The sequence below is a fragment of the Danio aesculapii genome, chromosome 17, assembly GCF_903798145.1.
Source record: "Danio aesculapii chromosome 17, fDanAes4.1, whole genome shotgun sequence".
Classification (NCBI taxonomy): Eukaryota; Metazoa; Chordata; class Actinopteri; order Cypriniformes; family Danionidae; genus Danio; species Danio aesculapii.
This window is the reverse complement of record NC_079451.1, coordinates 12,690,591-12,718,505: the sequence shown is the minus strand read 5'-3', so window position 1 is coordinate 12,718,505 and position 27,915 is coordinate 12,690,591. Positions and strand designations below refer to the sequence as shown.

At 36.0% G+C, this 27,915-nt stretch overlaps 1 protein-coding gene across 1 annotated transcript; it reads right to left on the bottom strand.

Annotated features, from left to right (window-relative positions):
* Nucleotides 1-199: 199 nt before the first annotated feature.
* On the bottom strand, nt 200-27,901 carry mocs3 (molybdenum cofactor synthesis 3). The gene is given in 21 exon segments (XM_056477655.1): nt 200-409; nt 9,755-9,830; nt 9,832-9,863; nt 11,436-11,486; nt 11,489-11,531; nt 11,752-11,799; nt 13,252-13,319; nt 13,322-13,411; nt 13,533-13,556; nt 13,559-13,594; nt 14,390-14,438; nt 14,440-14,499; nt 18,505-18,622; nt 18,722-18,796; nt 22,444-22,547; nt 22,549-22,565; nt 23,862-23,886; nt 23,888-23,919; nt 23,922-23,953; nt 25,578-25,711; nt 27,693-27,901. Coding segments are annotated over 21 exon segments (1,371 nt in total). The 5' UTR covers nt 27,786-27,901; the 3' UTR covers nt 200-245.
* Nucleotides 27,902-27,915: the final 14 nt, after the last annotated feature.

The window sequence follows — 27,915 nt, the reverse complement described above, 5'->3', positions numbered from 1 at the left end:
GACAAATAGATATCACATGCTGTATCTTTTAGAAGCATGAAATTAAAGTTACAATGTTAGACTAACTATTAGTAGAATGATTATTAGAGAAATTAGCATAATGATATTTATTAAAATCTAATTAAACAATATATGAAGTCAGTCGATTAATGAAGTGTCATAAAAATAAAATAATAAGAGTTTAAATGAAATCACAGACTTAAACTTCATTGCTTTTTATTTATAAAATCAATACAGATGTTTTATTAAGGGTCAGTATTGGGAAAACAGTAGTCAATCTTCTTAGCCCATGCCATCAATCCTCCACTGATGTCCTTCACCGTCATAGCTTCAACTTCTGCTCCAGACATTTTCTCCAGCAACTGAACCGCCTTCTGGGAGTCATTACCAAGTTTGCACACCACAAATACTACATAACAATAAAAAGAACAAAGAAATGATCTCAATCACTTCAATCTGCATTAAAGACGACCTTTTTACCAAAGACAAGAGGGTGCAAGTGAAATCTTAATTATGATTTTTTTTTTTTTGTAAGTTAGTTGATATTAACACAATCTTGTACAACATTTATTAATCACAGTTCACCATTTACTAATGCATTAATAAAATACAAAGTTGTGCTTGTTAGCATTAGTTAATGCACTGTAAGTTAACAAGAGCAAACCATGAATTTGTTTGCATAACTAAAATTAACACTGTAATAAAGGTATTGTTTATTGTTTGTTCTTGTTAGTAAATAAAGGTTAACTAAATTAACAGAACATTATTTTCGTGTTATATGTTTTAAAGAAGTCAGTACACAGAAAACAGTAAAAAATAATGAAATAATTTTATTATTTTAATAAAATTACTAGTTTTTTTGTAAAATCCTTCCTGAAATGCAAAGTTCTGATCAGAGGTGTGGACTCGAGTCAGACTCGAGTCATGAATTTGATAACTTTAGACTCGACTTGACAAATATAAATATAGACTTGCACCTCGACTTGGACTTTCACTTGGACTTGCGCCAATTGACTTGTAAAACTTGCTACTTCCTATAAAAAGTATGTTGACAGATCTCCTCTCTCTCTCTCTCTCTCTCTGCGTGTGCGCGCATGTGCGGATGTACGGGGTAGCTGGGAGGGCTGCGTGAGTGTTTGGCGACTGGCGGCTTGTTTGAGTGAGTTTTCATTCATTTTCTCTTCTCTTTTTCTACAAGTGAGATTTAGTTTATAACATTTAATTATCTAGAGGTCAGAACATGCCGGCAGATTCAGATGGGTTTGCTTCTTTAACAGCCCGACATGGTTGTAAATGTTTACCGGATGAATCAATCACCATTGAGGACTGTTTGACAGCTATAAGCGCAGAAATAGGCGCCAGGAATACATTATCGGATCCAGAATGAACAAGGCAGTTGTTGTGTTTTTGAAGGAAGAGTCTATGGTTCATCACTTAGTTGAGGCCGGACTGTCTGTTGGCGATACTTTTTTACCCGTGTTACCACTGTCGAGCCCTTCAAAAAAAGTAACTCTCTCTAATGTGCCTCCATTCATCTCGAATGAATCACTCGAGCGGTTACTTAGCCGCTATGGCAAAATTGTGATGCCAATTAAAATGATCCACTTGGGGTAAAAAACCCAGAATTAAAACACATTATGTCTTTTAGACGCCAAACTGCTATCATTTTAAATGCTGAATTCCAACACTTGGACGTCTCTGCAAAATTGACTCTGGCCGGTAAAGATTACACAATTTTTATCAGCACAGAGTCAATGAAATGCTTCTCTTGTGGGGTTTACGGTCATACAAAATTGAGATGTACAAATAATAAGATGACAAACCAAAATATAAATGTGAATGAGACTGAGCCGACCGCAATCGCGGAGCAAGTTGGCACGGAAAATGAAAATCAGAATGACATAACGAACTGACCAACGGGCTGATTCAGATTCATTGTTAAAAGACGATGAAATCTGAAAGTGGATGCAGCGAATGAGACTGCAGGAGAGTGTTCGGTGAACACTGATGCATGCGCTGAAGTGCGCAGCGCGGCGAGCGGTGGAACCGCTGCTGCTGAAACAGTGATGAACCGGAGCACCCCGCAGAGCTGAACGGGCTCGGGGGAGACGGAGCCTCGCGACTCGCGAGAGACTGATGGCCTGGTACTGGCTGAAGCTGATCAACTGTCCGAGAGTGGTGAGGCTCAGTCCATTGACATTAATTATGATAGTGAGAATCATATGTGATGGATCTTGTTAATGACAATATAAAAGAAAGTCGTGTTGAAAAAAGACGCAATTCGCAAATAAAACCATCTTAGTACAAGAACTTAACAGTTTTCTTGATGAAACCTTTAATCAACGAAGGCCAAAACTAGAGAAGTATTTCCCAGATTTACAACTGTTGTGGAATCCTGTGCTGTAGCAATGAGAAAAGCATCATTGGATGAGCTCGATAAACTTAAAAGATTCCGATTAAGGAAACATGTCACTACTGTTAAAAAAATGATTGATAATTTGGATTGAGAAAAAAACAAACAGGACTAATGTGTAAGATTATATATTTTATTATTTGCATTCTTTTTGCCATGACAACCTTAAACATTGCGACTTTTAATGTTAACGGTTGTCGGAGCACCAAAAAGAGAGTTGCTTTATTTGATTATCTGCGGCTCAAAAAGGCTGATGTTATTTTCTTGCAAGAAAACGCATACAGACCATCAAAATCAGGCACAGTGGCATAGTGGGTGGAAGGAAATGTTTTACTAAGCCATGGCACAAACCTTAGTGCTGGTGTAGCATTTCTTTTTCCCCACATGTCAGTATGCAGTCAAATGCAATAGAAATAATACCGGTCGTATATTGAGGGCTGATATTGTTATAGGAGATGCCTATTTCTCTTTTTATTAATGATGCACCAACTGTTGGTCATGACCGTGTTTCTTTCTTTAAAATACTTTCTGATGCCATATTACAGTGTCCTCGGGGAATATGATTGTAATTGGAGGGGATTTAATTGCACTATTGATTCACATCTGGACAGGAATCACAATGAACCTCATAATTCTTCTGCTGAGTGTTTAAAAAAAAATTAATGAACATAAGTTAGTTGATGTGTGGAGGGAAGCTTTTCCTGGAGTCAGACAGTACACATGGTTAAAAAATAATTCAAATAATTTGTCAGGGGCAAGGCTTGATCGGTTTTATGTTGAAAAGGCACTAGAGGTAGGTTTTTAATAGCTCGATTGCACCATCTTTCTTGTCTGATCATCACTATGTATCAGTTGTTGTATCAGTCTCTCTTTCTAAGCCTTTTAAATCACATTGGCGTTTTAATAATAGATTATTGCAGGACTGCACTTTTATTCACTCTTTCAATCTTTTCTGGAAAGCTTGGAGAGAGGAGAGTCATTTTCAGTCACTGAGTCAATGGTGGGATGTTGGAAAAACAGAAATTAAGTCTTTTTGTCAGCAGTACACTGCCCATAATGCTGGAATGCTCAAAACAAGAATGAAATCCCTCGAACAAGCTATACTTGGGCAAAGCAGTGACTGTACCAACAACTCAACTTTTACTGACTCTGTTGCAAACGATAAACTTCTTTTAAAAATCTGTTGGAAGAAAAAGGAAAGGATGCCTTTCTGAGGACCAGGTTTGCACAACTGAATGATATGGATGCTCCCACATCTTTCAAAAAAGAAAGATGTGGGAGCATCCATATCATTCAGTTGTGCAAACCTGGTCCTCAGAAAGGCATCCTTTCCTTTTTCTTCCAACAGATTTTTTAAACTTGAAAAAGAAACCAAAGGAACAGAAAAGTCTTCATCAGCTGAAAATTCCAGGAGGGGGAGTGATAACTGATCAACAGGATTCAATCTTATGCCCTTTCATTTTATGAGGATTTATACTGTTCAGAGTTATGTGACGACACAGCAGTCAACTCACTGTTAAAGGAGGTATCAAAATTATCAGAAGAAGAACAAAATGACTTGGATAAGCCTTTGACTTTTGGAGAGCTTTCGCAAGCTGTCCAAGAAATGTGTTCGGGGAAGTCACCTGGTCTGGATGGACTTACAGCGGAATTTTTTAAGGCGTTCTGGGAACTATTGGGTCAGGACATGTATGAAGTCTTTCTTGAATGCATTCATCAAGGCACCCTTCCTCTGAGCAGTAGAAGGGCTATTCTGACTTTGATCCCTAAAAAAGGAGACCTTGGATGTTTAAAGAACTGGCGGCCAGTATCACTAATATGTGTTGATTTTAAAATATATCTAAATCTCTGACCAATAGACTTAAGCAATATATGGCCTCAGTTATTCACATGGACCAAACTTTTTGTGTTCCGAAAAGGACAATTTTTGATAATCTCTTTTGATAAGAGATATGATTACTGTGGCCAAAATGCACAACATGGACATTGGGTTCCTTTCTTTGGATCAAGAAAAAGCTTTTGACAGAGTTATCACCAGTATTTATTTAAAACGCTAGAAGCTTTTGGTTTTGGCCCTTATTTTGTGTCTCTCGTTAAGATGTTAAACAATAGAATTTTTAGCATGCTGAAGATAAATGGTTCATTAACCAGGCCTTTTCCTGTAACTAGAGGAATAAGGCAAGGGTGTCCTCTTTCTGGTCTTTTATATGCAATTTCTATTGAACCTTTACTAATATCACTCAGGAGGCAACTGAGCGGTTTTAATATTCCTAATAACCCTTCAGTCAAACTTACAGCTTATGCTGACGATGTAACAGTAGTTATAAAAGATTCAAAAGATGTTTCGATTTTAACTTCTTCTTTAAACACGTATCAGCAAGCATCATCAGCACGTATTAATTGGGAGAAATGTACATCCTTATTGTTGGGTGACTGGCAGGACCACCTAGTTTACCTCAGCAATGTAGCTGGGCCAAAGATGGGTTCAGAATCCTTGGAATATATTTTGGGACAAACGAATATACAGATAAGAACTGGCAAGGGTTAGCAGACAAGGTAATTTTAAGAATTCTTAAGTGGCGATGGATTCTTCCACACCTCTCCTTTAGGGGAGATGTTTGGTCGTTAATAATTTAGCAGCTTCTATGCTATGGCACAAATTTACTGTTTTGGATCCGCCAAAAGAATTACTTTCTGGAGTACAAAAGGCATTTGTTAATTTTTTTTGGGATGGCTACCATTGGCTTCCTCCAGGTGTCCTTTATCTACCTGTGGCAGAGGGTGGTCAAGGGCTAATACACCTAGAGTCCAAGGTTTTGGCAATGAGGCTACAGTCACTACAAAAGCTTTTGTACAATTCTGAACCTGCGCCTTGGGTTGTATTTGGATCATATATACTGCAGAAAATTGGTGGATTCGGTATAGAAAAACAGTTGTTTTTAATGCAGAAGAATCTCCTGGAAAAAGTGCAATCATTGCCTTTTAGGTTTTATTTGGGATGATCAAGTTTTGGAGTTGTTTTAAAATTTTGAGACATGAAGATGACCATTATGGTGTTTTAGAACCTCTTTTTTTCAATCCACTTTTTCAGTTAGACAATGTGCCATCTTCTTTAATTACTAAATGTCTGACTGCTGGCTTAACAAAAGTCATCGATCTGATTGATTTAAATGATGGCCAATGGAAACCAGCACATGTAATTGCCAGTCAAACTGGGATAAATTCATTAAGAATCGTAGAAGGTCTAATGAAGAATATTAGGGCAGCTTTTCCACAGAGTTTTACTGATTTTATTAATAATGTTCTACGGTGTGGTTTTATCCATAGGTCTTTTCCTGTACTTAAAGTTGTTTTTAAAGATTGGGAATCTGATGAGAAAACCAGATAAAATTGCTGAAAGGGTATGGTGCATTGGATTTTAATTGCATTGAGAAAAAGGTGTTATACCATATGTGTGTGAAAATTTCACAATTGGGTCAGTTGTTGCAAAGACCGGACACTAAATGGAGGTCTTGGCTTTCTGTTTCCACTGATATCCATCCATCTTGGAGGTTATTTTATAAGCCTCCTACCTCCAAAAGATGTGGAGACATTCAGTGGAGAATACATTGTATTATAGCCTCAAATTCTTTTGTGTCCAAGATTAATGAGACTGTTCAACCAGTATGTCCTTTTTGTAACCTTCTCGACAATGTCTTTCATATGTTCTGTGAATGTGTCAGACTTAAACCATTGCTTGAACTATTAGAGAACATGATTGTAAGATTAGGCTTTATTTTTTCTAATAGTCTATTCATTTTTGGTTGCAGATACAAGAAGTCTTGTCAGCAAAAATGCACACTTATCAATTTCTTAATTGGACAAGCTAAACTTGTGATTTTAAAATCTCATCAATGTAAAAATTCTGGTGAAAATGTAAACATAATTACTCTGTTTAAATCTCTAGTGGAGTCGCGAGTGGTGATTGAATATACATATTACAAACATGTCAATAATATTCTGTATTTTGAATGGAAATGGGGTATTGGAGGGGTTTTGGTGACTGTGTGTGATTCAGGAAAATTGGTGTTTAATTGGTAAATGTTGTTTTTATTAAAACTAAAAAAAAAAAAAAAAAAGTATATTTTATAACTTTTTGGATGATGTATTCAAAGAATTTTAATGTTCATTAAAGGTGTTGTGAAAAGTCAAAGTCTCTCTCTCTCTCTCTCTTTCTCTCTCTCTCTCTCTATGCATCTGTTTGACGGTGTGTGACAGAGAGCATGCCGCATTCGACACGACATCCAATCAAAGCACCGAAATTGTTTTGATTCGACAGCGTGCAACGTGACTACTATGAGGCACTGGAGTGGACAAAAGTCAAGCGAACGCAGAGAGACCGAGCCAATACTCGCGCGCCAATACTCCCATCCCTCTCGTGTCCAATCGGTCTCTCGCGGCACGAGACATTCGTTTTAGTTGCCTTGATAAAATGAGATTGATCGTGACATTTATTTGAAGAGTGAATAGTACAGTAGACTATAATATCGAATTTTTCCTTATCAGTTACTGTACATTTCTGCTTGCGTTAGTTATATTTTTGTTTAAATGATTTTTATTTTATTAGGATGGTGCCACCTTTTGGATGTTTAATAAAGTTATTTTTTTTTTTTAATAAATGTATTCGTTACATCCATGTCTGTTCCAGGGGAATAGCGCCACGGCCACCCCTGTGTAAACTCTGCCCCCCCCAATATGATTTGGCTGTTGACATTATTATTTAAAGGTACGTAAACGTAAAGGTTACGTAAATTCACATTATTTCAATATATAAATAAATAGCAGCCACTTATTTATTCCACTGACTTAGATGATCACACCCCAGATCCTCATTTACAGCATGTACACACCTTAATATAGACAGCAATGGCAATTTAATATTTACCTTAAGGTACATTAATAGAAGGATGTATTAATAATATGTGCTCAAAAAGGAATATGGATAAATGATATTATTAGAGTCTGTATAGTGAGTTTGTGTGTATATAGTAATGCCTTTTGTTCATTTGTTTTATTAATTAATTCATTATTCTTCATTAATTTTAGACATGGCATATACCATAAGTTGTACAATAGAAGTATGTGAAAATTACCGAAAAGTTTATTTATAGCCTATAATATGAAAAGTTTTTTTTAAACTAAATATTGTTTTTTTTGATTTTGTGTGTCTTTAAGTGTTTGATTTGAGTTAATCACAAGTTGATCACCGAAGACATAACATAGCACAACTAAACTTAATGAATTAGACAGCAGTAGACCTGCAATTTCTGTGTGATGTGAGGCAAAATGGAATTTAGAGACTTGTTGCCTTGACTTGGGACTTGACTCGGGATTTGAGGGCAATCAATTGAGACTTATTTTGACTTGCTAAACAATGACTTTGTCCCACCTCTGGTTCTGATCTTGTGCTCAGTAATAGCAATTTTCATCAACACTGAATGTGCAATACAAAGTTGAAAAGTACTCAATGTTTTTAAAATTCTAATTTTTTTATACATAACAGGCTCAGTGGTTAGCTATGTGGCTTACAGCAAGAAGGTCACTTGGTTCGAGTCCCGGCTGGGTCCAATTGGCATTTCTGGTTGGAGTTTGCATGTTCTCACCGTGTTCGTGTGGGTTTCTTCCGGTTATCTGGTTTCCCCACAGTCCAAAGACATGCGGTATAGGTGAATTGAATAAACTGGCCATAATAGGTGTGAATGAGTGTGTATAGATTGTTTCCCAGTACTGGGTTGCAGCTGGAAGAGGCATCCGCTGTGTAAAACATATGCTGGATAAGTTGGCGGTTCATTCTGCTGTGACAACATCTAATGAATAAAGGGACAACATCTAATGAATAAAGGGAAGGAAAATGAATAAATGAACATAACAGAAGTCTGTCACCATTCTTGGGCAAATGCATTTATTTGTTTTCGGTTCCCTTTGTTTTTTCCCTTTGCATTTTGGTTGTTTATTTTGTATTAATTTGTATTTATTTATTATTATCATAAATTTTTTATCCTAACAAACTCCAAAATCTACTAAATATCTATACATTCATATCAGAATATTGACGAAAAGTCATCTTAAATTTCAAACTTAACTTGTAAATAGTCGCTGTGTAGTAAAAAAATATTCACATTGCTACTGCGTTTACGGCATGTTATCAGATGAATTTAGCCCTGGTGAAAATAAGAGACTTCTTTTAGATATGTGAATTATTTCTGAGGTGGCAGAGTGTATTATTCCAGTGATTTAATGTGATATGACCGAATGCATATATCTCAAGTGAAATCAAGGGCTTGGACTTTTTCAATGTGAGTGACAGTGCTAACCACATTACATTTTATTGCATTCTTACACTGCTTTCTGGAATACTTGATTCTGATTGGTCAATCAGGACATTCCAAGGTATGTTATTCCAAGATAACAACCACTGAAACGAATAACACAGGTTCATCTGGGAACTTTGAATCATTGGCATATTTTACATTCACACCACTGTTCTTGACAGTTTGGTGCCAACTTGTGGACTGATAATAAGCAGGTAAAAGTGAGTTGTATTTCAGACATTATTATTTTTTCTGATTGTTTGTTTTGTTGGACAAGTAGCCATGTAATAAATTGGATAATGTGACATCTAGGCGGTTGTTTATTACAGAATACCAGGCCCTTCGACTCATAGAGCCAGCTGGCCGATAGCCTGTCTGGCTTTATTCTGGGAGAACCACCTGCCGTATACGGTTGAAGTCAGAATTATAGCCCCCTTTGAATTTTTTTTCTTTTTAAATATTTACCAAATAATGTTTAACAGAGCAAAGAACTTTACAGTATGTCCTGATAATATTCTTTCCTCAGGAGAAAGTCTTATTTGTTTTATTTAGGCTAGAATAAAAGCAGTTTTAAATTTTTTAAAAACCATTTATAGGATAAAATTATTTGCGACCTTTCTAGCTATTTTTCAATAGTCTACAGAACAACCATCATTATACAATAACTTGCCTAATTACCCTAACCTGCCAGTTACCTAATTAACCTAGTTAAGCCTTTAAATGTCATTTATCTGTTAATAGAAGTGGTTTGAAAAATATCTAGTCAAATATATTACTGTCATCATGGCAAGATAAAATAACTCAGTTATTGAGAAATGAGTTAATAAACTATATGTTTAGGAAATGTGTGAAAAAAATCTTCTTCCGTAAGACAAAATTGGGGAAAAAAATAAATAGGGGGGCTAATAATACAGGGGGGCTAATAATTCTAACTTCAACGTATGTACTTATCCTTACTTATATTGTAATATAAATGATGTTGAGTTCTTACCTGGAACTGGAGATTGGTTGTTCATATTTTCTTTAAGTTCACTAATGGTCTCTTGTAAAAGTGTGATATGTTCAGGGGCTTTTATCCTCTAAACTAGCAAGTGGAATGTCTGTCACGTGAGGTAAGAAACATTAAATGTAAAATAAGATGGATAACTATAGAAGGTAGGAGATGTTCCAGAACTACATCATATTATTAATATCGTTCAAGATTTTTAAACGTAGTTTTTTTTTTTAAGTAGTTATATTTGTAAACTTATTTTAATGATTATAAAGATTTTTAAACTTATGCCTCACTTGCTTTGTTCATAACTCAGACAGTACTCAGGTGCCACGCTAAGTGTTCGCTCAAGTTTTAACAAAATTTCATTGCGCTTCTATAGCCGAACCCATGTCGCAACCACCAAAGCCGAACCTCCACGAACAACCGCGTGCACTCAAGTGAACTAGCAGGACACGTAGAGTATAACCAGGCTTTAAACCATACTTAACTAGTTCACCAATGAAATTCTTATTATTGTTCTTCATTTAAAATCTTATTATTATTAAGAAAACTAAATACACAAAACTACATAGTCCTTTGTGAACCAAGTGCTTGCCCCTCAACATAATAACTGGTTGGGCACTCTTAGCAGCAACAACTGCAATCAATGTGTTTTTGTTTGCTAACTTGCAGTAAGACTCACATCATCTTTGCCAGATTTGTTCTAATTCAGACCACATTGGAGGATTTTTGAACATGAACCACATTTTTTTAGGTCATGCCACACACGCATCTCAATAAGACTCAGTTCAGGATTTTGACTAGGCCACTCCAAAGTCTTCATTTTTTTTTTTCAGCCATTCAGAAGGTGACTTGCTGGTGTGCTTTGTTTCATTGTCCTGCTGCAGAACCTGCTGAAGTTCTTCAGACTGAAGTCACTCGGTATGGCCAGAAATTCTCCTCAGGATATTTTTGGCACTACACACAGAATCCATGGTTCCATTTAATACAGCAAGTCTTCCAGGTCATAGTAGCAAAACAGCCCCAGACCCTCACACTCCCACCCCCACCACAGTTTTACTGTTCTTTTTCTGACGTACTTTTACACCACACATAATGAGCACCTTCCAAACTGTTTCAACTGTCTCATCAGTCCAGTATTTTCTTCAAACCTTGAGGATCTAAAGATGTTGTTTAACAAAACTGGAACAAGCCTTGTGTTAATTTTGCTAGCACTGTCCTGAACACAACTTAAGAGGCCTGCAGTTCTTTGGATGTTGTGTGGGGTCTTTTGTGACCTCTTGGATGAGTTATTGCTGTTCTTGGGTTAATTTTTGACTTTCTCCAAAAGAAGAATATAATTAAAATAAAGCTTACATGTTAGAATCAGTATGTCTACAAGCTTGTGTGCTTTAAAACAGTGACAATTTGTGTTTAGAAGATAAAAAAAAATTATATAAACATTTAAAGCTTGCAGTTTGTCACTTGTGCCTAAATGGATCAATGTTTTTTATTTTATTTGTTTTTTTTTTTAGTGAATAAGCAGTTTAATTACAATAACAAAAAAATAAAGTAAAATGTTAGCTTTAGCAGCCACAACTAATTATGAACATACAGAATTTCACTGGTGATCTAATGAAGTATGGTTCAAGTTCAAATATTTAACAGACTGTTAAAGGAGGATCATGAGAAAGGATACTGAGTGGTTTTGACAGACGGCAAATATCCACCTCTACTTTGGGTCTAACTCAAGGAGAAGATGAGGAGTTGAATTGTCCAGAATGCCTTTATACTCCTGCAGTCAAAGACAAAGGCATGTGTATGTAAAATTTGAAAAAGGAAACTGCAGAAGTGCAGCAAGACACGTCCGATCTGCTTTATAATGAGCAGTTGCACATTTAAAAATGCTCAGTAATTAACTGGATAATGCTAAAGATATAATCTAAACTAGCAAATGGGAATTTAAATGCTTATTATGTTCCACTGTGTGCCCAGAATTATCACAAATAACCAACCTGCACAGAGACTCTCTGTTCTCTGCTTAGAAGATTTAGCCTTCGACACTGGAAATAAAATAAAACAAAAACAAGGGTCAATTAATCAGAGCTGTTTCTGTTTTTCTTTTTTAATAAATATGCAAATGTCAACAATTCTGTGTTTTTCTGTCAATATGGGGTGCTGTGTGTATATTGATGAGGAAAAAAATGAACAAATTTTTTAGCAAATGGCTGCAATATAACAAAATGAAAAATTTAAGAGGGTCTGAATACTTTCCGTACTCACTGTATATATATATATATTATATATATATATTATATATATATATATATATATATATATATATAATATATATATATATATATATTTATATTATATATGTATATATATATATATATATATATATATATATATAATATATATATATTATATATATATATATATATATATATAATATATTATATTATATATATATATATAATATATATATATATATATATAATATACTACATAGCGTTTAGCTTTTTCTACGTTTTTTTATGTTACAGCCTTATTCCAAATTGGATTAAATTCATTTATTTCCTCTAAATTCTACACACAATACCCCATAATGACAAAGTGAAAAAATATATTTTTTAAATTGTTGAAAATTTATATAAAAAAAAACTAAAAACCTGAAAAATCACATGTAGAAATCACAGTCTATGCCATGAATATAATATATACACACACATACATACATTTATATATATACATATATATATATTTTTTAAAATTTATTTATTTTGTGTGTGTGTGTGTGGTGTGTGTGTGGTGGTGTGTGCGTGTGTGTGTGTGTGTGTGCGTGTGTGTTGTGTGTGCGTGTGTGGTGTGTGTTTTAGGCATGAGGTTATCCGTCTGTGGCAGTGCTGAGGTGTTATGAAGGCCAGGTTCCTCTGAAAAACAGTGCAGTGTTGGGTCTGGTATCTCGCATCTTCTTCACAATACCTCATAGAATCTCTATGAATTTTAGGTCGGGCAAATTTACTGCCCATTGGAACCAGGTATTCGTACTTTTGGCAGGGTGGGCAGGAATTAAGTTCTGCTGGACAATCAAATCAACGTAATTAGTGCAACAACATAGCCCAGACCAAGAATTGAGGGCTTCACATGTTCTTACTATTCAGTAATCCAACATGTCTTTGTTACAAATTCTTTTATTGCCCATAATTAATATTCAAATTATCTGAGATACTATTTTGATACTGAGAATTTAAGGGTTTCAATCTGTGTGTAATAATCTATGTAATACATGAGTTTCACACTTTGAATGGCATTAGTGAAATCCCTAGACCTATACCCTAGATCCCTAACCTTTGCAATGTGTGATGTGTGTCATGAATTTAATAATCTATTTAGTTAAGCAATTGTCCCAATCTCAATAATGTTTGTCATATGGTGCCTTGTAGATATTTAAATGCAAAAGATTATAATGCATCACTGACACATGCAAGTTTTAGATTTAATCATCCTCAGACCTTATCAGTAGCAGCCACACAGAAGTGCTCATAGTCCTGCAGCTCCGTTACGGTGGGTTTCTCGCCCACACCACACACTCTTTCTGCCGGGAGCGCAGCCGAATGGAGCGGAAACGAGTCTGCTCCCCATCAAACATCAGCAGCTGCTGAGTAAATGTGCCTGAACTCACCACTTAAGGACATTATCTCAATATGTCATGCCAACAATATGACTAAAAAAAGTGCATTTAAATGTACACAGTTGTTTCAGCTCCAGATGTCATTAAGGGTGGAAAGGATACATTCTTGACCGGACGCAATTTTAGAACTTCCAATGCTTGAAGGCAGCCCATTATTCCAGGCACTGTAATACAAAACAACAGTCACTTCAAAGTCAGACGGAGCCCAGTAACATCTACTTATAATTGGGGTGAATCAAACGTATGAGTTATTGGTGACGAACTGAAATCGTTCTTCCACAGTGTTTTTAAAAGTCTAAACACTTTATTGATATATTGTACAACCAAGCCCATTTGGTCAGAACACAAACGTGTCAGGTAATGAAGTATTAAGCGTTTCTCGCAAAGAAAAGCCCATCTAAGCAAAATGCTAGCAGGCGTCATGCTCTGCCTCTTTGACCTTGTTTGGTATCCCCAGACGCGCAAACAAAATGGCAAATGTTGGCCACGCCTACTTGTAGCTTCTTTTGCGTTCTTAGAAACCGGTGGGTGACGTCGATGATACTACATCCCATATCTTTTAGTCTATGGTAATGTGGCTATTTGAAAATAAAATATCTGCAAATTCACAAACAATATGATAAATTATAAAATGGAGTTTTGTATCCCAAAAGAAAGAAGTCTGAGATGAGTCATCAGTAGTTGCTGTCTTACTTTTTGCCATTAAACAGTTTACTGTGAGCATTCACGTGCAGTGAATAATTGGGAACCTTGCTGTCTATGGAGAGGAGGGAGCTTTCAGATTTCCCTAAAATTTTGTGTTTCAAGATGAATGAAGATTTCGGGTGGTTGGAACAACATGAGAGTAATTAATAACATAGTTTTATTATTGGGTGGAACTAACACTTTAAAAATCAACAGTGTCGAATAATCATAGAGATCTGTAACTTCATAATGATATGCAGGAGAGGCAGACTGACCGACTCCCAGAACGCCCCCATCAGAGCAGTTAGTGACAGTCTCAGGAGTGAGGAGGAATGGGGTACAAACACCGGGTAACATGGCCTCCTCTGTAGTTGTACACCGTGAGCTACAAGAAAAAAATGTTTCATGAGTAGAAGCTCCCCATTCATTGAAAAGACAATGAAATTCCAGAAAATTGAGTTTTTTTTTGTATTATTTTTTCTATTTATTATTATTTTGCACAACTGTTAAAAATTTGGGGTAAGATGGTTTAAAAGTGATAAATGTTGGTTATACGTTTTTAATACCATATTGAGTATTGCATTATTTAGCATGCTATTGATCATCACATTTTTCTTTTTTTTTTAAGATTTATTTTTGGCGTTTTTTAAGTGGATAGGACAGTATTTCAGACAGGAAGCGAAGTGGGAGAGAGAGAGGGGGGTAAGGACGGGAAATGTCCTCGAGCCGGGATTCGAACTCGGGACACCCTGAAGTGCTACTGCACCATATGTCAGCACGCTAACCACTAGGCTATTGCACCAACACATTTTTCTTCAATAACACACATCCATGTTACAAATGCCACAGACATTTGTAAAGTTTCCTGTAAAGGAAAAAACAGCACAAGCACACTGTTGATGCAAAGCAAGCCATTAAAACCTATGTACACCCCTTATGCTAAGAACTAAAGCTGTGTTTACTAAACTAACTTTATTAAAATACATCTGTACAAGAGACAACTGTACAATTATGACTTTGAATAATGTAATCATAACTGTTAAAGAAGAACTAAATAAAAAAGAAGGGCTATAACATGTCAGCATACCACCATAATATCTGTCAACTTAAGGACTCTCAGTAGTGATTTTTAAACCACACTGAACTGAGCTAAACTGAACTGAATTTTAAACACTACAAACTGAACTACACTGTTCCAATTACTATGACCTTTTATGTGAAGCTGCTTTGACACAATCTACAATGTAAAAGCGCTATAAATATAAAAGTGAATTGAATTGAATTTAAGGGTGAGTGTCTTCAGAAAAAATTTGTACGTGCTGCAAGTCTCTTCACATTCCAGTAAGGATTAAAGTAAATGATCTAAATGTATTTATTTATTTTTATATTCTGAGTAAGGCATAAAAAAAAAGTTCATCCAAATAAAATTATCAGCCGATAATTCCCATAATTCTGATAAGTAGCCCAAACTGTCTGTCAACAAATATAGAATTGTACATCTGTGCATCCTTTTAAACGCAGACACATATGCCATTTGCACATGCACACGAGAGAGAGAGTGACAGCAGTAAAAACAAATGCTGAATCAAAACTTTTTAAAATCCTGAATCAATATTAAAGTTACTTTTGCACACTGGAGGAAGGACGACACCATGGCTGAAGTATTTTTTTTCAAACAGGTAATGTTATGTTTTAAAACTATTTTAGTCACGCAAAGCTGATGTAGATTGTGTTGTTTTACAAATGGGTTATATGCACGGAAGTGTTGTTCAGCCACTGAAATCTTCTGGCAAAAGGTTGATGTAACTATTTTTTATTTCATAAGGTACCTTTTACAGCATCAATAATGTCAATTTTTACTTAGTTTAACAACAAAACATAAGTAAATAGCGCTATTCCGCCTAGCCTGCTTTACTGAGGTGAAGCTGGTTTATATTCACATCACATTGGTTCATTTTTGAACAACGGCAACCTGTCACACGGTCACTATACTTTCTTCTGCTGTACATTTACATCTTTACAACTTTACATTTGAACCCAGAATTGGAGTTTTTGGAGGAATCTCTGTATGATATCTAAAAACTCCTTTATTTAAAGGGGAAATGAAGCACACCTTATTTTGTACATTGGATTCCACTTTAATGAAAATATATTAAACAAATGCGATTAATGTAACCATTTAGAAGAAAATGGCATTTTTTGCTATATATTTTAGACCTAGGGTGCCGCCATCTTGGAATGTCGCTGTGTCTGACATAACAGGGTTGGTTCCGTCCCCTCAGCTGAACAGATACAGTGGAAGTAAGGAGAATGTAAAGCCTAATCGTCGTACATATGCATGACCAATGCTTGAAGTTGTGGACGTAGAACTGGTGCAAATACAAGCATCAGATGTTTGTCTAATATAAAAGTATATATATTTATTCTATTTTTCTTTTTTTTTTCCCCTTTTAAAACAGCCCCCATTACGTCCGTAATGATTCACTCTCTGTAGTACACTGCCTGACTGCCTGTGGTTCCAAACTAAGTCCGCTACTGACGTAATGGGGGCGGGTAAAGTGGGGATGGAAAGTTTGGGCACCCCAGGTAAAAATTTGTATTAATGTGCATAAAGAAGCCAAGGAAATGGAAAAATTTCTAAAAGGCATCAAATTACACATTAGACATTCTTTTAATATGTCAAAAAAAGTTAGATTTTATTTCCATCATTTACACTTTCAAAATAACAGAAAACTAAAAAAATTGCATCTGCAAAAGTTTGAGCACCCTACAGAGTTAATATCTGTACTTCCCTCTTTGGCAAGTAAAGCAGGCTAGGAAGAATAGCGCTATTTACTTATGTTTTGTTATTAAACTAAATAAAATCTACATTATCAATGCTTTAAAAGGTCACTTATGAAACTGAAAATAGTCACATTAATCTATTGCTGGAAGATTTCAGTGGCTCTGAACAAGACTTCTGTGCATATAACCCATTCATAACAACACAATCTACATCAGCTCTGCATGACTAAAATAGTTTTAAAACATAACATTACCTGTCTAAGATAAATACTTCAGCCATGGTGTCGTCCTTCCTCTAGTGTGCAAAAGTAACTCCAATATTGATTCAGGATTGTAATAAGTTTTAATTCAGCATGTTTTACTACTCGCCGCTATTTCTCTCTCTCTCTCTCTCATGAACGCGCAGCACGTATATGCACAAATGGTGGATCAGCGTAAAAACAGGTGCACACTAGTTGAAATCTGCATTTGCTGACAGACAGTTTGAGCTATTAATCGGAATTACAGGAGATGTCGGCCCGACACTATTTTAATTGTATGAACATTGTTTAGTTTTATGCCTTACCCAGAATATAAAAATACATATAAATACATTTAGATAATTTACTTTAATCAGTACTATTAGAATGTGAAGAGACTTTCAACCAGCACAACAAAAAATGTTTCTGAAGACAATCACCTACTGCACCTTTATTATACATCTATAGGATGCTATACAATAATATATTTGTGTATATACATCAGATTAGTCAGTACCAAATCAAAAATAGAGCTAATTTTACCAAATAACCCAAGATCACTGAAAAAAAATGGTACACCCAAACTATTCCAGTGAAACCCTATTGAAACAAAAAAATATTTCAAATATAAAAGTAAAAAACAGCTTTTATTCTTGCCAAACTAAAAGAAATAGACATTCACCAGAACAAAAAAATGTATAATTGGAAACACTGTGGGGTGAGTGAATAACCAGAACCTCTCCTCCACTCTTAATACCACGTGAGAAACCTCAATACCTCCCTTGAGAAAGTCACCAAAATACTTTAGGGGTTTTCACCTTTATTTTGACAGGACAGTAGAGAAAATTGACAGGAAAGTGTGGGGGAGCAGAGAGAGGGGAAGGATCGGCATAGGACCTCGAGGTGGGAATCGAACCCGAGTCGTCGCGAACACCAAAGTGCATGTGTCGGTGCTCTTTCCACTAAGCCATAGGCACCGACTGGAAAGATTTTTAATGGAATGGATTTAATGGAATGGAAACATTTTTAAAAGAATTTAAATTTCCTATATAATATATTACCAATGTTTAGACTTTGGAATTGCTTTTAGTTCAGAGCCACAAACTAGCTTTAAAATAAAGCAGTTCATGTGAACAATTCTTCATTCATTTTCAACACTGTGCAGTTGTTCAAGGCACAGCCATCACTCATCTGTAGAGTGCATTAATGGTTAAACATTTCTGTTGTAATCAGTATCTATGCATCATATTAATACAATTACTAGGGACCGTTTTAAATTAAATCTACAATTTTAAATGAAATCTGCAAGAGCCAGTAGAGAATCCACTAGCTGCAGCTATGACAGAGATAATGAAGAGATCTCTCACCTGTCCTTCCATCCGTAAGGCACTTGCTGACACTAAAGGCCTGCTGGTCAGAACACAGGCATCATTCACGAGGTACCGTGTGGGAACATTGTCGGAACAGTCTGCCACAATGTCATACATAAGACGAACAGTCAAGGAGACAATAAGGTCAAACTTGCACTAAACAAAACTGTAGAAAGTAAATTAACTCTCATCAGCAATGGACCAGAGTGGATACTGTTGGATGAGTTGTATGGCATTCTCTCTGGACAGCTGGAGTTGATAGGGAACACACTGTACAGTGGAGTTCATCCTGGAAGAGACAACAGCTAGTCAACTCTCATTCAATCGCCTATGCTTTAAAGGGATAGTTCACCCACAAAAATGAAAATTTAGTTCAGTTAATTTATTCATCCTCAGGCCATAAAAGATGTAGGTAATTTTTTCCTTCAGTAGCTGAATCCATAGGTCTTGGTGATTCATATAACAATTGGTGATTTGTATAACTCAAGTCAATGGTCACCCATTTTGAGATTAAAATAACAAAACAAAAACATTCAAACAAGATCAAATCAATCCCTGTGGCTCCTGATGATACACTGAGTTCTTATGATTGGTCTGTGTAGAAAACTGAACATTTTATACGATATTATTAGCTTTAAAGGGCAGCCTATAGTGAAAAATCAACTTTTCAAGCTGTTTGGACAGACGTGTGTAGGTATAGACTGTCATATTAGGGTGATATAAACACACCCAGTCCTTTTTTCAACATAAAAATGGTGGACCAATTAGAGCGGTTTTGAGACCGACCAAAAACTTGACGTAGGAGTGTGGTCCCCCCTGCCCACCAATATTGATTAACAGGCACGCATTACCATATCCTCAGTTTGTTGTTTCACGTCCGCCATTTTCAGCGTGAGTCAAAGCAAAGTCACCAAAGAAACACCCTTGCTCTATTTTTAGATGTAAGGCTCATTGGGCTCAACACAAGAGTCTTCATCGTCTTCCTGCGAATGAGCAACAGAGATTTTACATTTAGCGGTCATTTGCGCTGAACACGCAGTGAATGCAACGTATCGAAATTCAGGCCATTAAAAACAGCTGATCCACTGAGTCTTTCAGCACTCTCTCCACAAACACCTGATTGATCTCGGCTGGCGGATCAACATTCACCACATGATCGCTTTCATCTGCGCCAGTGTTTGTAACTTTAGGTGGGTTTGCAAACGTGTACTTTTCATTGCTTTCATTCAACTTAAACTTTTTAGCCTTTTGCATTTCCCACAGTCACAGAAGCTCCCTGTCATCTTAACTAGGTGCGGCTGGAAAGTGCGCGCGTGTTGCCTCACGTGCGTGTCCCTCCACTGGAAATAACTTGGAACTTGCCTTAAGCAGGTCGCACACCATAAGTGCCGCTTAGCAATGCGCAGCATCGCGCTACACAGCGCCATGCATTTTAGAATTCTAACATAGGTTTCTATCAGGGTACGCACACGCGCCGCAAGTCGGCCAGCCACAACTCAAGACACTGTTCATATTTCTGCTGCGCCACCGAGCACCATCTAAATAGTTTCATTTTAAATAACATGCGAATGTGCGTGTCTGGTGTGTGATACTTTCAACTGCCATGTGCACGCCGTGTCACGGCTCTGAGCGGCGCATCCAGTGTGTGACGCCCTTTAGTTATAGCCTCAGTCAAAGTTAATTCAGTATGCGTGGTTATTAGTCTCGGTGTACAAGTTCAGAACTTTAAACTAGCACAACAGTTGGCTGTAAAACTAAACAAAGACACAAATGATTTTGTAACTACCACTCTGACATATTCTGGCACATTGGGAATATTGATTCTTGCTTGGTCTGTGTCCGAGTCCGGGTTGTATTTGTACGGCTTAATGCTGGTCCTCTCACTCATGTTGCTTCTCTCTGTCTGCCTGTCTGTTGCCATACACAAAGGGGGGAGCTCTTGGCTCTGCCCCCTTGTTAAGTTAGGCGGGAAGTCAAAACTAATTTTCATGTGAAGCAACACGCCTCTAAAACAACGACCTGTGTACATGCCCCCAAAATTACACTTTTTAACATATTATAATGAAAAAAAAAATCACAATTGTGTTTTGAACCTAAACTAGCACACTCAGAAGAACCATAATATTAATATTAAATCTTAAAAAAAGGGGTAAACTATGTGCCCTTTAATTCACAGCCTGGGTGAACAGTTCTTCTCCAGTCACTTGATGACAGCTGTGTGAACATGCACTCAGAAAGGCGTCATGCCTGTGAGAGTAATAGAGTGGAGGTACTATGACATCACCTTGTAGGCTAATCGGCTGGTAGCATAAATCTGGTTCCCTCGATATAATTCCCATAGGATTTTCCCATAAGCTTTTAAAAGATTGCAAATAATAAGCTCTGTTTTCAAACAGTTCATTATACGTACGCATTTTGTCCAGCCAGATAATCCTCACACGAAAATACAACTCTAAGCACTTTTGGATCTTAAATGCAAACGCAAAAACTAAAAAGCTAACATTAGGCTATAAACGGACTAGAGTGCCTTCGGGGTGCTCGCCTGTAACGTTCAGCACCACCCTGCTACAGACAACTTTTCAAGCTTATATTTAGAAATATGGTCCATGACAAATATTGAATCTCTCGTTTTTTATTTATAATCCATGCTATATATTATAAACAAATAAATATGCAAAAACACACAGACCAATGTGTTTACATGGGAAATACATTTTGTTTTGCTTTACGGTTGTTGTAAAAGTTTTAAAACTGTATGTGTAAATGTGCCTGCATAGTATTATCATTAGACATATTTAAATAAGTGTATCGCTCGCGTGCATACAGCCCGCTAACCTTAATAACAGACGACAGAAATGAGGCATGAGGGACAAGTCTATTAAAAGCCTACAAGTTCCATCATAGATAGGAATAACATTCAATAATATTTTTTGCAACGAACTACAGCAAAAAGCAGCCCATACAGTCACATTTGCTATACATTTTAAGGAGGAGTGTAAATATTGTGGTTATGACAAAGTTAAATGTGTTCAGATGAAGAAAAAAAATGACGTTAAAATGACAGGTAATGTATGTATTTCTTACACATTTATTTACACGTTTGCAAAACTGAAAGCAGAAAGAAACACTGGTAGCAGTATCTCCATAATATCGTTTAATTTTATCGTAATTTATATTGTCTCTACAAGTGAAGGCATTATCTACACACAATTTGTAATTCCCAATACCAGAACAATACTACAAAATATTATTTATGAAAATACTTAAATAACAGACAAATCCAAATCCCAGTTCAGCTGGATGACTGGAGTAGGACCTGTAGTCTCATTTAGCAACTTGATAGCAACTGTCTTATTAAAGAAGCGTAAACGATTAAAAAAATCAAGAGTGTGATGTAACTGACGTGTTTTATGTCGTAGAATAAATTGTGAAAGTATCTTGAGTCTGTGTTAGCCACGAACCTTATTTAGGCGATTTAACTGAAACCCTATGAAAAAACTCACTGATTTTGAGACGAGGGAACTGGAACTGCTAAAAGGCTAACTCGGTTCCGGGCTTTTTCTATAAAAATTGACGTCATAGTTCCTCCACTCTATTTATAGAGTTGTCGCAGACAATCACAGGTAAGAATCACTTACACAAAATGAGCATCATCACTCATCAAGCTCGCACTTATTAATGCTAATTATATTAGAAAAAATATAAAATTAACCGTAGTCATAAGAACTTGTTTGCATGTTTATTTTTAATCCCAAAAATGGGTGAACATTGACTTTATTATAGTGAATCACCAAGGACTACTGATTCAGCTAAAAAAAAAATTCTGTTCTAGAGAAGGAAAAAAAAAAGATCTACATCTTTGATGATCTGAGGGTAATTAGCTGTAATTTTTTTTTTGAGTGAACTAAAATATTTCACAAGGGAGTAAGACAATACCTGCTAATGGCCTGAGCGGCAGACAATGCTTTCGGCTGACCTTGAGTAAGTTCTGTGTAAAGCACCTGTCTGTGCAGGTTACTCAGTTCCACCACATCATAGTCCCAACAAACCCAACCGTCCTAAATACACATTAACAAGGACAAGTTGTGTGACTGTATGCATCACAAAACCGCAGATTCAGTCAGCATTGCTTTTTTCAGCATTTAGACGGTTTACTTTTTGAAACTTGATTTTTATATGTTTTTTCTCTTAAATTAAACAAATTTATAGCAACTTTATTAAAAGTAAAAACTATAAAAAACTTTATTTATCATATGTTTGTTAGACACTACCATTGGAAACTGTGGGCCCTGTCATATTCCAGGCACGACGCAAATGTTTTTTTGCTAATTTCCGCCCAGTGCAGGTATAATTTTCACCTTGTTTGTGCCCATTTATGCAGCCATTGGCATGTTGGTCTGAAAAGGAGGTAGGTTAAGGCATATTGTTTGAAATAGTGATATAGACTGAAATACTGAAATAGACTGGCCATTGACCAATGAAAAGAGGGTCTAAAGTCATTCATTTCATTCATTTTCTTTTCCAGCTGCAACCTATCAATGGGAAACATCCATACACACTCATTCACACACATCCACTATGGCCAATTTAGCTTAGCCAATTCACCTGTACCACATGTCTTTGGACTGAGGGGGAAACCGGAGCACCCAGAGGAAACCTACGAGACCACGGGGAGAACAAGCAAACTCCACACAGAAAAGCCAACTGACCCAGCTAAGGCTCAAACCAGCGACCTTCTTGCTGTGAGGCGAACGTGCAACTCACTGCGCCACCGTGATGCCCTGATCTAAATTCAATGGCACAGTTTTTAAACATTTTTTATTCAAAGAGTGTATTAGGGATATGAACCTATGCGGGACCGAAACGTGTATACAGTGCTTTTTACACACACAGTGATGCACAGCAGCAGACAAATATATTCAAACATGAAAGTAGAAAGTATTTAAAATATAATAGATAATTAAAAGGTTAAAAAGACTATGGATAATTTATCTACATGTACATACTTTTTTGACTGCCACTAACAACGACTAAAAACGCAACTGTTTAGTCTCCACTTTACTTCCTAATCTGCAACTGCCTCTCTGGCTATACCACTGTGCCCTCTCTCTTTCTCTCTCAAAAAAAAAAAAAAAAAAAAAAAAAATTTCTACTAATGTTTTTGCTTCTTAGACTTTTACACACCTGAAACTTGTCTATAGCGCTTGTTCACTGCTGCTCTTATAGTGTGGTAACTTTGCTTCATTGTCCTCATTTGTAAGTCGCTTTGGATAAAGCGTCTGCTAAAGGACTAATGTAAATGTAAATGTAAATGTAAACAACCAGTAAACATATTTCTTGTTTTCACACGTTACCTCTTCCAGCTGCAGCAAGATACTGTTGCAAGAGGGCAGCCTAATCCTCCACATCCACAACAAGACCAGATACATTACTAATGGCAAATCTGGCCCTGTGGAGAAAATAAGAATAAGTTAGGAAAAAAACGTACATAATAAAGGATAAAGGAGCACTTTAAATCAGACCAGTGTGAGACCGACACGCAAAACACACTTGCATCCAATGGTGTGTCTATTCATGACAGTGAAGTTATTAATAAGGGGTGTGGTCCTGTTGGATTATGGGTGTGTTTTCTTTTGTGCTTTCAAATAATAACTGTTTTTCTTAGTGTTGTCACGGTACTGAAATTTTAAAAATGTCCATTTCCCACTCACTTAAACGATGTTGAGCTCCATTCTAAACACCAGTGATTTCCATTGTGTTCACATGCTCAACAGAAATGACTGTGATTGACCGAGAAGGTCATCAGTTCACCACTGTTTACCAAGTGCAGACACAGATACAGACACTGGAGCTGTTTTAAAGCCGCAATGATGCAGTTGTTGATCTGTTTATGAGCTAAAATACGAGTGATCCATGATCGACTGATTTTCGTGGCTTCAAACTGATCCAACATCCCTGTATCTGTGTTCAAGCAGTGAACTAATGAGCTTCGAGGCCAATCACAGTCATTTCTGTTGAGCATGGTAAACGCAATGTGCAAATCAGCAATGTGTTTCCGGGTACCGATTGGTACCGAAATTCAGTATCGTGACAACACTAGTTTGAAGAAATAACAACAAAAAGAAATTGCTTAGTGCACTTTTAAAGGGCACTGATCATGCAAAATCAACTTTTGAAAGCTATTTGAACAGAAATGTGTGTAGGGACCAGTGTGTACACAGCCATAGAGTTGTATGAAACACATCAAGTCTTTTTTATTGTTTAAAATCAAATTCAGGATACAAAGCCCAGCAATTTTAAGGCCAAGCGTACATGATGTTGTACTGCAGTTAAACTGGCCCACTTTTGATTAACAGGTGTATATTACCTATTTATTAAAATTGGTACACTTGCATTATTATTAAATTTTTAACTAACTGTCATGCAAATCAAGGAAATTGCTATGCAAATTCATAATTACTCGAATTACCACAGCCACATAGCAACAGGGTTAGTCAGCATAGTGGAGTCCCAGTTTAGGGAAGTTGTAGGCATGTTTATTTGGACAGTAGCTAACAATGGATATCATTGCAACATATAGGCCTAGTTCATTGTATGGTGGTCCTTTCACATGTGCCGTGTGCAGATGTGCAAAAACAGCACAACACGTTATAAGTGTGTATATTAATAGTACACAGTGGACAGCGAGTTGTGTGTGGCTCATTCATCATTGCTGAAAGGCTGAAGACACTCTACATCACCTATATCAAATAACTGTTAGGAAACATCCTGGTTCAACCTTAACTTTGGGATTAGTGACTGGGTCTTTGCTTCATCAGTGTCTGAGTTGCTGTCTGGCATTGTGCTGTGTTTATCTGACATCTGATGCTGAGAATTCTTCAGAACAGAACCAGATAATTTGCATTTAAAAGCAGAGGCACAAAACAGCTAAAATTCCCTCTGACCTACAAATTTAGATTTTCAACAGAAAATTTCACAGAAACATACTGGAGAGGGGACCGCAAAGACACCTTTTACATTTTGTAAAAAGGGGCAAAATATAAGCAATTTAAAGCCAAAATAGTATTTAACCTTTAACACCCAGTTCTGGCAGGAGGAGCTGCCTGCTGTATCTCATGATGTCATCATTGTTCAGTGATGTGTTTGATCTCAGTGGTGCAAGACTTGTTACTTTCTCCAGTAACTCTGGTAATGTTGAGCTTCCCTGCAAAAAAAGAAGGAAACAGGGTACATTTTCACTTTTCAGACAAAAAGTGCTCAGTTTTATAAAAGTTCTTCTATTCATGACCATAATCATGTGTTGCATTCATTGAGACTGGTGCATTTCTATTTATAAAGATGTAAATATGTCATACACTACCATGCAAAATCCCTTAGGATGTGCAATACAACACTTTTTGATATTGATTTTTAATTTTTTGACAAATTTGATCATTTTGGAGCTTTTGGTGTTGCCACCTTTTCATATATATTTGCAATGCAACACTTATGCCATGGAAATATAGTTAAACAGTTCAACTACTTTGGAATGGTAAACACAATTTTTAAAAATGCAAATGCAGCGCTACAACACACTTTTACCTAGTATACTCACGATACCATTTGGACACATACCATTAGTGATTTTTAAATAAACCTCTTATACTCATCTTTAAATCCCATCAAGAATGACAAAAAAAAACAGTAATATTCTGAAATATTCATTCATTAATTTTCCTTTGGCTAAGTCCCCAATTTATCAGGAGTTGCCACAGCAGAATGAACCACCAACTATTCCGGCATTTTTCTATGCCCTTCTACAGACTTCTTTACAAATATTAAAAATGGTAATGTGTCCACACTTCTGACAAGTACTTCACTGCTGTATGATAACAAAAAACATGTCTTGAAGCATCATGGCTTTAGCTTGCTAGGAACATAAACTGTCAATGTTTTCTTAGAATTAGAATTTCTGATTTACTGGTTGGCTAGATAAAGTATGAATGCATTTTGTTAATTGCTACTTGAACTTTATCGCCATTTGAAAAATGTACATTCAAGCCCAAAATCATTTATACCATAGGGGTATGAATTTCTGGCTAAACTGTATCTACTCAAGTACTATCAAAACCAACTGTACTTGAGTAGATGTAAAGTATGAAGTCAAATGCAGAAATATGGCTTCAGTTTGATAGGGGAACCCATTCCCTTAAGCATATGTTATGATGATTAAAATAAGGTTGTTTTAACAAATTATACTACAAGATTTATTCTAACTATAAACAATTCCTTGTTAAAAGTTATAAGTCAATTCTCAGCTTATTCCCTTTAATTCCCATATACTCCTATTAAAAGTTTTCAGCTTTGAACATTTCTGGACCTTTTTTGAGCTGTCCTATTAATCTGTTCTTTTAAACTTTATTTTCATGTTAAATATTAATACAGTATTAAAGATAGGAGTCTAAAATGAAAGAATTTCTGTAAAGAGTTATTTTACAGAAAACTTTATATATATATATCAAAGTCCATATGACTTCAGTGGTTCAATTGGAATATTATCAAGCTATGAGTATACTTTGATGTAAACATAAAACAATATAATGGCTTTATTCAACTATATTTTGAGCATTTTTTTTGGCATTTCTCTTGACTTTGATCATCTCTGGAACATTGATATCTATATTGAGGTGAAGTTGGTTTAAAATTTGCACATTTGTTCATTTTTGAACAGTAACTTCTGACACACTTACTTTGAATATTGGATCGGAGTAAAATTGCATGCAAGTATGATCTCAAAACAACATTAGAACTTTTTTTATTGACAGTGAACAATGCTGCACTTTGATAGTCGCTGGCTGCTTATATGATTTCCCTATTTAGAATTTACTACATTCCTTAAGTTATATTATTAAGGGAAAAGTCAGAATTTGTGAATATAAAACCACCTTTACCACAATGCTGTCTATGGACAATGAGGAAGCTCTCGAACTTTATCTAAAATATCTTTGAAAAGACATTAGGGTGAGCAATTTATACGAGAATTTTCATTTGGGGTTTACTAACCCTTTAGTATTTATTTTTTGAAACACAAAACAGACGTCTAAAAGACCACGCACTAAAATGTGATTTAATGTAATGTTACTATATTAACCAAATATTTATTCAAAAGCAATAATAAATAGATAAATGTTATCAAGACTGCAGACCTTTTCAATTTGATCAAGTTTCTTCTTTAAAGTTGCAATCTCTCGCTCTCTTTCCAACAGCTGTGATTTCAAACTTACAATTGTATCATCCATAACGAACAATAACCTCAATATTAAATTATTCAACGAACTATACTACAACGCGAACAACTATGAGCGTAAGGAGAATACAACAACGCACAACTGGAAAACACACTGCAAAACACTTCCTGATTTCCACGTG